At 39.8% G+C, this 12247-nt stretch overlaps 1 protein-coding gene across 1 annotated transcript; it reads left to right on the forward strand.

Moving 5' to 3' along the window:
- The first annotated feature begins 1716 nt into the window (after positions 1-1716).
- erap2 (endoplasmic reticulum aminopeptidase 2) lies at positions 1717-10212 on the forward strand. Its single transcript, XM_026187623.1, has 21 exons — positions 1717-1775; positions 2439-2806; positions 2903-3089; positions 3163-3332; positions 3430-3568; positions 3660-3794; positions 3888-4008; positions 4094-4248; positions 4355-4468; positions 4554-4685; positions 4825-4956; positions 7329-7397; positions 7516-7691; positions 7843-7922; positions 8011-8194; positions 8332-8488; positions 8580-8764; positions 8919-9080; positions 9262-9402; positions 9629-9710; positions 9876-10212. Exons 2-21 carry the CDS (start codon positions 2637-2639, stop codon positions 10020-10022), a joined length of 2838 nt encoding a protein of 945 aa, XP_026043408.1. The 5' UTR covers positions 1717-1775; positions 2439-2636; the 3' UTR covers positions 10023-10212.
- The last annotated feature ends 2035 nt before the right edge of the window (positions 10213-12247 follow it).

Genomic DNA, 12247 nt, shown 5'->3' on the forward strand with positions numbered 1-12247 from the left:
AGAAGCAGCCTCATAACCAGGATAACCACTGTGTTTGTCCACACATCAATGCCTGAGAGCAAACCATGCAGACCAGTATAAGATATCCTCGTGTGTCAATTTATTGATTTTTTTTTTTTTTTTCATTTTTGAGCAACAACAAATTACCTTTAATTTTTTCTTCTTCATGGCACAGTTTGTCTTGATGATCTGAAAAGATAAAATGTGAAATTCCAGCTCCAAATTTACAGATATGGTCACATGAACTCATCTTTACCTGATGAGGTGATGCGGCGTCTCCTCTTGCTTTTTGAGTGTCTCTTGCGACTTACTGAGCAACTGTATGATGGCCAGTCTCTGGTTGTCACAGTGATAACAGCCACCACATTGGGGACATTGTGCTTCCTGGTTAAAGCGATGCTGTATGGCGTGGTGGGCATGTGACCCTCTGACGCTGAGCTCCAGCTGACCTCCAAGTGCCCTCTCCTGAAGTCATTCACAATGCACACCAGCAGGGTCCAACCAAGCCTCTCCCCTGACAGGTGAACTGGAGGTGCCAGTGAAGCCAGCACATCGCCCTCTACCCCTCCTGATTCAGGTGGAGCACAGAAGATCAAATAAAAAAAAATAATCAAAAACAGAGGTAAGTTGTGTGCGAATCTTTGCAGTGATGAATTATTCTCGTTGCTGAGCTCTTATCACACATATATGTTTTATAATCAAAGTGGTGATATGTTTATATGTACTACATGTATTTCTGAATTTGATGTAGTAACTCCAGGAGCTAAAATTAATGTATGCCACCAGAGATGAAGGATATTTCCTACCTGCTATTTTCTGTGTGAATAATTAAACTAACTTTTATTGACTTGCAACAGTTACAGAGGAGAGCTCTTAAAACCAAACTCCTAGAAATCCTTCTTTAAAGTCAGTGTTGTGGACATTTATGATTCATGTGATCATTTAAGACTAATTATTCTTTCATATTGATTCAAAAGATATATTTTAAAATATATTTAAACTTCTTACCTGTCCACAAATAGATGATAGGAAGGTAGAAGAGACCCCTGGATGGCTCAGTCATGTCAGCTTCAGTTAGAGTGACTTTTGTGATTACTGATCGTTCTGTGCGTTAGTGTATGTGTTTGTGTGGCTTGTGTATGTGTGTGCTAAATGGGGGCATGCCATTTGGCTTTGGCAGGAGCATTGCATTGTGGGGGACTCACATGTCTCATTGTTGTGACCTTATACTAACAATGGAACCCCTTTGCCCCCACCCAAATGCCTGCACAAAACCCAAACACATGCACACACAGACACAGGGACAGAGAGAAAGAGACAGGAGGACTGTGTGAGCTTTGGATATGTAAAGCACTATCTGCATTTACAGAGAAAGGACAAAACAGAGGACAAAACGGAGGACAAAACAGAGGACAGGACAGAGAACGGGACAGAGTATTTTGGACAGCAGCAGAGAGTAGCTGCAGTAACTGGAGAGACACACCTGCTCGCAGCTGTTAGATCTGAGGTGAGAAACTGATAATATCACCAAACCCAGAACATTAGACAAAACTCTTGTAGGTTACACCTGCACACACACACACACACACACACACACACACACACACACACACACACACACACACACACACACACACACACACACACACACACATATGCATGCACACACGCACACAAAGAGTTTTGTGTCATCACTAGTGGGTGGAAACTTAAAAGGGAAAGTGAAAGTTACAGCAGGGCCTTAAAGGAAGCATGATGAAGCTAAAATGACTGAGGTAACGCATTTTGACATTTCTTTAAAACTTTACATCTGAAGCAGACTTTAGACGGGGCTTTTTTAGCACACTCCAACATTTAAACGCTCTTCCACCGTCTGGTGCATTTCTGGTGAGCTCAGAGGTTGCAGCAAGCAGCCTTACCTTTTCACTATGGTACAGCACAACTAATGTCTCGGTAACCCGATTTGAACTGCAGCTCCTGCAGCTGTTGTCACCTTACAGTTATAGCTGTGTCCTTATTTTGTTTTGTCCACATGGAAAGTCATGTGGCTTTTTTGTCACATGTTGGATTCTCTTTCAGGACGAGACATGTTGTAGCCTAACATCCAGCAGCGTGGTTCAGTATAACACCATTACTGTAAGCCCTTTCTCTAATTGCTGCTTCGCTGTGCGAGGAAGAGAAATTAACATCAGACCAGGGGTTCCAAGTGAAGTCACTTTAAGTCCTGCAGTGTTGAAAAATCTTTTTTTGGTAGTAGAAATAGGTAAAAACCACAGAATTCATCAATTAAAGTTTGTCCAAATTTTACAGCATGCACCTTTGAAACCATTTGCCATATTTGGAAGGAGGACTTTCTTAGACCTCTACAGATAAGAAGAAGAATAAAGGGTTCGTCCCAGAGACTCATGTGTTCATGATCTTTCATTTGTGTCTTTCAGGTTTAAGGAAAGAAGTCCCAAGAGCTTGCTGTTCTTGCTTTTGCTTCCTCAATATCATCATCTGACAGTCACTTCAGCTCCCTCTTATTTTTTCCCTGTGTTCAGGATATGATAGAGTGATATTAACACTATCTGTCAGCCTGTCACGTCAGAGTTTGGCATCTTTCTAATAGGTTGTAGAAATTCATTTAGTCTGCAATGGTCTCTGCCAGGCTGTTGGTGCTGTCCCTCTTTAGCGCGTCTCTGGTTGGGTCTCAGCCCACAGAGAGTTCACAACAGGTTTCAAGCCCTCCTGCTCATCCTGCAGGGGAACCATCTCTGAGTATCGATAACCTGTCCTTCCCCTGGAGTCGCCTTCGCCTACCAAAGTAAGTTCTGCACTCGCTTTTAAATATTGTATTAAAATAAATCAATCAATAACAAGAAAGCTGATGGATATTTGTCAATGTCTTAATTTATCTCAGGTACATCATTCCTCTTCACTATCACCTCCTCCTGCACCCCAACCTCACAAGTCTAAGTTTCACTGGCTCAGTGCAGATTCAGATTGATGTGCAGAACAATACAAACTGGGTCGTATTACACAGCAAGGGTCTTCAGATCTCCAAAGCCACCATATTAGACCAGAACCTCACTCATCTATCAGAACAGGTAGTTGTGAATGCACATCAGCTCTTTTGTCATTGTGGCCTACATCAGACCCATCAATCTCCTTCTGTTCCAGGTCCTCCCAGTTCTTCATAACCCTTCCCATGAGCAGATAGGCATTTTTTCTCCCAGAGTGCTCAGCAGTGGGCAGAAGTATTTCCTGTATATCGAGTTTGGAGCAGAACTTGCAGAAGGTTTCTATGGCTTCTATAAGAGCACCTACAGAACCAGTACAGGAGAGACCAGGTGAGACCAGGTGTACTATTCCACAGCATGGACTGTAAGCTATCTTACACATACCTACAAGTGTCTTTTCTAAAAATCTGATAATATCTATTCTTAGAACCTTGGCTTCAACTCATTTTGAGCCTACGAGTGCTCGAATGGCATTCCCTTGTTTCGATGAGCCAAGCTTCAAAGCCAATTTCTCTGTACGAATTAGGAGACGTCCCGAGTACATTTCTCTGTCCAACATGCCAGTAGTAAGTGTTGCATATGTGCCAGTTGTCACAAATGTTCAAATGAAAACAAAAGAAAACAAAAGCACTTCATTTGAGTTTTTGTGGTTTTCAGATCAAAACAGTTGAAGTCAGCGGTGACTTGCTTGAGGACCAGTTTGCTCCAAGTGTACAGATGAGTACTTACCTCGTGGCGTTTGTCATTTGTGACTTTAAGTCTGTCACTGGAACAACATCCTCTGGGGTGCAGGTGTGGTCTACATGATAATGTCTCGTATGAAATGCCTTCATTTCTTCCTTACTTTCTCAGTCTAAGTGCCTGTTTCTTGTGTTTTCACTGCAGGTTTCCATCTATGCAGCCCCAGAGAAGTGGCAACAAACCCACTATGCCCTGGAGGTTGCTGTTAAAATGCTAGACTTCTATGAGGAGTTTTTCAACATTCGCTATCCTTTACCCAAACAAGGTAATTATTATTATTATTTTTTGCTTTGAGAACAAAGCCAGAAATATAAACTATAAGTATCCTGATCCATGTGCTCTTCTTTCAGATCTGATAGCCATTCCAGACTTCCAGTCTGGTGCTATGGAAAACTGGGGTCTGACCACCTACAGAGAGACCAGTCTTCTCTACGACCCCCTCACATCCTCTGTTTCTGATAAACTCTGGGTTACAATGGTCATTGGCCATGAGCTCGCCCATCAGGTGGGAGTATGACAGTGTATGCATACAGTAATGACATGTAGGTTTAAATGCTGTCAGGCAATCACTTTATTACAGAAAGAGTCAAAATTATAATTCTTGCTGGCAGTGGTTTGGCAACCTGGTGACCATGGAGTGGTGGAACGATATCTGGCTGAATGAAGGATTTGCCAGATACATGGAGTACATTTCTGTGGAAGCCACTTACCCGGACCTCAAAGTGGTATGTGCTTTAATCATTGATTGACAGATTAATATTAAACCTGAGAAAGAAGATTAATATTCATATTGTGTGCTCACTCTTGCAGGAGGAATATCTGCTGCACACCTGCTTTGCAGCTGTGGGTCACGATTCATTGAACTCCTCTCGGCCAATATCTAGCCCAGCAGAGAACCCCACTCAGATCAAAGAGATGTTTGACACAGTCTCTTATGACAAAGTATGTCTTTGTCTTTGCATGTTTCAAAATGTTTCTTTGACAGAAAATCTTTTCAAAACCTTTTTTTTCCATTTTCTTGATGTAAACACTCCTTTGAGCCTCCAGGACTTGTCCCGACCTTTTCTCTCTTTCTTACCAGGGCGCTTGTGTCCTGCACATGCTGCGACACTTTCTGACAGATGAAGTGTTTCAGAGAGGGATTGTGCGATACCTCCGCAAGTACAGCTACAAAAATGCACACAATCAGGATCTGTGGGACAGTCTGGCCAACGTAAGAACCCAAATTACGCTAACTGTGTCAAAAGGCACCGTTTTCTTTTGTGTAAATTATGAGAGATGGTCAAAGTAACACGCAGCCTGACAGAGATATATTTTACATTATTTGGCTTTTTTCCCCATATGTGGTCCAAACTATTTTAGTAGATCATGAAACTAAAAAGGCGACATAAGAGTTTGATTACAGGTAGATGGAACAAATATTCATTGAAAGCTTCTGCTTGTCCTTTTATTTCTGAAATACTCACCTTTTTATGATAGTTTGTCATCTTGACGTTATCATGAAAGAGCAGATCGTGACAGATCCACAGTTATGTTATGTTAACACAACACTTGACATACAAACAGTAACTTTTAAGAAAGTAACTCCAAATTGAATTGAGAAAATAACTTTAAACTTTGGGTTACTGACTTGAAATTTTGGGATGAGAATCCAGAATTTCAATATATAAAAGGATTTTTTTTTTCTAGTTGCAGAGACAAGCTTAAAGGTTTCAGTATAAAAAGATTTGTAGTCTTAACCATAATCGCTGAGAAGAGGCAGGATGAAGTAGAGGAGAGGAGGGACTACTGGGACCCAGAGTACGTGACTCTGTCTCAGATTTTTGTTGACTAATAATACACTACCCTTATAATGGTTTCTGTAACAGCTGGGACTCCATCAGATGATAGTCTTTAGTTTTTTTTTAATGTAGCCCATAAAAATGTAGGTTTTACAAATAAGCATTTTAAACTTCTGGTAACAGCAGTGTTATAGATCTGTTGTTATTTGTTTTCATTCCAAACAGCTAAGGTTTTCTATTTCATGGTGCAAAAATCGATTAGCCCAGACTTTAAAGTTGCTTAGAGTAGCTAAAGTAATAAACAAAATGAACATTAAATCTGTTTTACTGCAGTCAGTGTTTTGTCTGTGCCTGGTAAAGCTGTAATGAGTGCAGACTGACTGAAAAAAAAAGAATGCATTGCCTTTCCAGGCAAAAATAACAAGAGACAAAAAAAGCAATCACAGTGTACACTGTAATGGATTATCAATGTCAAGCAAATTTAAAATCCCATTATAACAATCACATCCAAAAATTAAATGAAATACATGTCAGGATATGCTAGAGAGAGGTCCCAAATTTACAAGGAAGGCAAAATAAACAAAAAAAGCTGAGATACAGAAAGTCTAATTCGCTAGAAAAAAAAACAAGGTAGGAATCAAAAAGCAGCTCAAGAAAGACCAGAAACAAGAGGTAGAAAAATTAAGGACAAACAATCTGACAGGTGATGATATTAAACACAACTAAATAGGGCGAAACAGTCTGGCATGGCAGAAAAATAATAGGAAGTAAATCCAGAAAATGTGAAACTTCCAGAATAAAACAGTTGTTAACCAAGAAGGCTAATAACTAATGAAACATTAAAACTAACTAAACATGAACACTCACACAGAGTCTGGAACAAGATCAGGGACAACAAAACCCGCAGTCTTAAGCAGTTGAAATAAAGGCAACTGTTTGTGAAAATTAAGTCTAATTGCTTTCATCTTAAAGACTATCAAGCGTTGGATGACTGAGCACCTACTGAGACAACAAAACCCATATATATATATATAACAAGAACCATGACTGTAGTGTATTATAACCCGTGTTGGGATTGTCACTCAAAAAAGTAATTTAATAAACATTGCTTGTTACTTTGTTACTTTATTTAATTACTCACAGAAGAAAGTAATTTGTTACACTACTCGTTACATTACATTATTTTCATGTTTCTCTGTAAAATTACCTGAAATGCATTGTCACATAATTACTGGTTAGCAATATAATTCTTAGGCTACAGTCCCACACACCAAGACAAATCCCTATCCTAATGAGTATACACACAAGAGCTTTCTTTTAGTTTTCCTGAATGAACACAAAAAACGACAACCCAAAGCAAAGCTGAAAACCATCCGAAAGAGTTCATAAAGCGAATGCCAAGATGAATTTACTGTAGCGACATTTACCGGTACAAGTAGCAACAGAGGTTACAATGTTACAAGCCTTTCTGTTCATTACTGTTTTTGTTACCTGTGGAAGTTCCGGCTCTGGCTGCTGGACTGGGGTCAGCATGCATTCGGTTTTAACATCGCTCTGGGTTCCAAAGAGCCGAAGGTCTGTTAGCACTATAAAGCAGTTCTTTCTGTCTTGGACGCAGTTGATATTTCACCATTGCACTCTTGTCCTTTCTTTGAATAAAAATAAAAGTAATGTCAATTTCTCCTCGCTCAAAAGCCGTAGACCTACTCCAAAATGTTCCTCATCCTGCACACAAATTTAAATCAGCTGATTGTAGAAAAATTCAAAGACAGCATAAAATCATCCCTTTCATTCTGTTTTTCAGACCTGCTCAGAGGAGGACTTCATCTCAGGGAAACACTGTTACAGCAGTAGCCAGGCCTCCAAAAATGCAGTGAGCAAACATTTAAAAATAAACTCACTGGGTCGTCTTCGCTGCTTACCTCATATAAATGTCACATAGTTTATAAGATTGTGGTTGCATGTTAATTTCAGTGGACTGTCTCCTACAGTACCTGTTTGCTGGGGAACATTTGAACCTAACAGCCATGATGAACACGTGGACTCTGCAGAAAGGTATCCCTCTGGTAACTGTGACAAGGAAGGGGGCTCGTCTGCTGCTTAGACAGGACAGATTCCTGAAGACAGTGCTGCCCTCTGACCCTCAGTGGTCCACTTTACAGAAGGGGTAAATACGCACATGCCTTTCTAAAATTTTCTACTATTTAACACATTGTTAGGTTACTCTACATGTAACTCCTCTATGTATTACTACCATGACTTCTGTTTAAGATGAAGGATTTGTATCTTTTGTGAGTATAAATTTCTTTTTTGTATAGTTTCCTTTGGCATATTCCTCTGACATATAAGACAGACAGTTCCAGCACCATCCACAGACACCTGATGACATCACCTACAGGTAAGAGGGGAATATAAAATTGAATAAAGCTTTTCTTTGCCATTATCTTGGTCTTTGCTCCAACTTTTACTGTATATGTTTTATTCAGATAGTATACATATAGGAGAGGAAGCCAGCTGGGTTAAGGTAAACTCTGATATGACGGGCTATTACATGGTTCATTATGAGGATGGTGGCTGGGATGTGATGACTAAACTGCTGAGTGAAAACCACACTGCTCTGAGCTACAAAGACAGAACTCATTTGATACACAACGCCTTTCAGTTGGTCACGTAAGTATATGTTTGTGTGTGTAACTGTTTGTGGTTTACGTGAGCTAGCAAGAGGTTTCTGTATAAGAAAACAGCTTTGATTACTAAAAGTAAAATAGAAAACAATAATCTTCTCTTTATAATTATTTCTTCTAAAGCGCTGGTCATCTGCCGCTCAATAAAGCCTTAGACTTAATCGGTTATCTGCTACTGGAAACGCACACAGTGCCTCTCCTCCAAGGACTGGGATATCTAGAAGCTTTTTACCATCTGGTTGAGAAAAGAGATGAGTCAGTTTTAACACATAACCTGGGGGTAAGAACGCAGGACACAGTTTGATTTTTTTATGTCATTATGGCATTAGTTTAATGTGAGTTGTTGTTTCTGTTGTCCTGTGTTTCTACAGGCATACATCTTGCGATTTTTCCGTGCCATCATCGACCAGCAGACGTGGAGTGACAGCGGCACTGTATCAGAGCGCCGTCTTAGGACTGAGGTCCTGTCACTGGCTTGTCACCTGGATGACCCTCCCTGTGTGAAGCGGGCACGTCAGCACTTCACCGACTGGCTCCAGTCCAACGGAACCCTCAAGTATATCTAAACTACACTTCAACACTCATTCACAGTCAGCAACCACATATATGATTCACATAAACAACTGCTCTTTCCTGTGCTATGAGAGCTCATATAATCTGATATGTCACCATATCCCTAATATGCACGTCTGTGTTTGTGTTTACTTCAGCCTGCCCACTGATGTGGCAGAGACTGTGTATTCAGTTGGAGCTCAGGATGACCACGGCTGGGCCTCGCTCTTACACACATACAAGATTTCCCTCTCTGAGGCACAAAAGCACAAGATCCTGTATGCTTTGGCCAGCAGCAAAGACACCAGCAAACTTGAAGGGTATTTTGTCTTCATGCTGTTGTTGGAAAATATAGCAGAAATGCTGCCACCTTGTGGTAAATATGGAGGCATGTATGGATTAGTAACCTCAAAGTCTGAGCCTACTTATTGAAGTGTATGGTAAGCTGAAATTGAATTTTAGTTAGTAGTCTTTGTGTTCATGTTTGTGTTTTTGTTACAGCCTGCTGGAGCTGGGTTTGGAGGGAAAGGTGATTCGATCCCAGGATCTGTCCACTCTCATACTGATGGTAGCCAGAAATCCGAAAGGACATTACCTTGCATGGGACTTTGTGAAAAAGAACTGGGACACACTAGTTCAGAAGTCAGTATAACAGAGACTGTCCTAAAAGCGTGCCATATAAATGCAGTTTTTAATGCTATTTTTAACTATAGCATATTCAGTGAAATCTTTTTCCCCCCTCAAACTGGCCTTGTGATCTAGATTTGCATTGTAGTGTTTAAAAGTACCATATCATACAAGCACCACAGTCTGGATATTCAGATATATTTGTCTTGACCTTCTTGTCTGTTGTCTTTCTGGTCTCCAGGTTCCAGCTGGGCTCATTTTGCATTAGAAACATCATCATTGGCACCACAAGTCAGTTTTCCTCTCCAGAAGAACTCACTGAGGTAAATAACATGGTTTATATTCCACAAAGAAGTTTAGATATATTGATATTCTGAGAGGTCAAATAACTAATATGTGCTAGCCTTGTTGCAGTTATAATTGAACGAGTAGATTTCTTTGAACTTTTTTGTCTGTTTTCACTTAAATAGTTGTGTTTTTGCCCCCAGGTGCAGTCATTCTTTGAGTCCATCAAAGAACAGGCTTCTCAGCTGAGAGCTACTCAGATTGCCCTGGACAATGTACTGAAAAATGTCCGCTGGGTTCAGAGGAACCTGGAGACGCTGAGAAAATGGCTGAATGAGCAGATGCAGTGAAAGACAGCAGGGACAAAGGTGGTGGCTTTAACATACCACAGAGGGACTATCTCACAGTTTTTTTTTAATTTGTTTTTTATTCAGAAATGTATATGCTTGAAATCACTGAAGGGTTGACAGACTTGTAAATACAAAACACGTGAATTTCAGGGAATTTGTTGATTAAAACAAGAACTAAAAATTACTGGCAGCTAAGTGGTAATGGTTTGTATAAGAATAAGTTTTGTGTTATTTTTAGTGTGTGTGAAACAAAGAGATTCATTCCAAAGAGGCAAGAAACACAGCATAAATGGATGCTTCACCATCAGGGGCGGAGCCCATGGGTGGCCAGGGGTGGCAACGGCTACAACAGACCAAAGTCTGACTACTCACTGCAACCAGTGATGAAGTCATTAGGGAGCCACAAATATAATCAGAATTCACACTGAGTTGGGACTATATATTTTTTTAGTTTTTCACTACAGTTGTTCTCACACAAACAGACTTTGACATCAGCCACACGCAAGTAAAATTTGAGAAGCTGGTAAAAAACAAACAACGAAAAAAGCAATGTCAGCATCAGAAGGGGCAAGTCTGCAGAATTTGAGAAAGATGGGTCACATGACAGTAAACCAAAAGAGGAAAAGAGTTAAACAAGTTTGTCAAATTTAGTAAATACATAAATAAACTGGAAAAATATAGCTAAGATCGGACTCTTATTAAAAGCAAACAGTAGTTAAATTATGTTTTAAGGAATGGAGTTCTTCCTGACCCTCCAATGCACTGCACAGTTCCTGGCTTTACCATATTCTTTATGTGCCTGAACAAGAACAATGAGCAGAAGCCAGTTATCTAAAGGAGTCATATAATGAAACAGAAGCCTTGTTACACATTCACAAACATCAGAATCAAAACAAACGGGTTTGAAGTTAAACACGAACAGTTAAATGAGTACTTACAAAAATCAAATTATTAAACACAACAGTTAATGCACAGCTATGCTCCTCAGTATTCAAATCAAATGCAATGACTTGTTTGCTTTAAGCTGTAATTTTTTATATATATCAACAACATAAAAAGAAATCAACTTTGTAAATTTTCAAGATTTTTTATTATGCCCTCATGTGGAAAGAAAACATTACAGCCATGTCATGAAAAAGCAATTAAATGAAGATTGTTTTCCCCACATTTTCACACATGAGAAAAAGAATGCACAACAGTGCCACCACAGTGTAAGTAATAGTTTCACCCTGACCACATCTATACAAATGGCCAGATTCCAACACGGTTCACTACATGGACAATAAAAGAGTTTGTTGTACTTCCTGTATCTGCGTTTTTGTTGCATAAACTGAAACATATCCTTTATGTCTTGAGTGTAGATTGTGTACGCCTATATTATGTTAGGGTCTTGGTATAAATACTTAATGCCTATCATTAGGGTTTAGGCTGTAAATGAAAGTAAAACAATTTAAATAGCATGACAACAAAAACAAGGGAGAGAATAAAGGAGTAGGAAGAAGTATAAGCTTATTATTCCCACCACATCGCCACTGTTTAGTATAATCATCATTGTAACTTCCTATTTAAGTTCTGTCCTATCATAAATCTTTATTTGTTGTTATTATACTAAAACAACAAAAACACACACATAGTCCAAAACGTGGAGCTTGTTAATGATCTGAAGGCAGTTGGGACCACAGTCACAGAGAACACTTTCTGTAACACACTACACTGTAATGGACTGAAATCTTGCAGTGCCTGCAAGGTCTCCCTGCTCAAGAGGGCACAGTACAGGCCGTCTTAAGTTTGCCAGTGAACATCTAAATGATCCAGAGAAGATTTGGGGTCATTTCTGCTAAGGGTACAGGACAACTTAACTACAATGAAGGGTTGATGGACGGCACTGTAAAATCTGGATGAAAACCTCCTTCCCTAAGCCGGAATACTAAAGATGGGTCGTGGATGATAAAACCAAAACAAAACATACCACCAAGTCCACAAAGGAGTGGCTAAAGAAGAAGCAAATTATGATCATGCTGTTGCCTAGACAGTCTCTAGACCTCAGTCCTACAGAAAATCTGTGGAGGGAGCTGAAAAACAGCAACCAAGAACCCTAAAGGAGAGGGAACAAACCTGCTGACCAACTCCAAAAAACATCTTACTGCTGTGCTTGTCAAGAAGGGTTTGTTTTGCTTGGGATCAAATAGTCCCCTCAATGACATGAAAATCAACCTATAACTTTT

This window comes from Astatotilapia calliptera, chromosome 12 (genome assembly GCF_900246225.1).
Source record: "Astatotilapia calliptera chromosome 12, fAstCal1.2, whole genome shotgun sequence".
Classification (NCBI taxonomy): Eukaryota; Metazoa; Chordata; class Actinopteri; order Cichliformes; family Cichlidae; genus Astatotilapia; species Astatotilapia calliptera.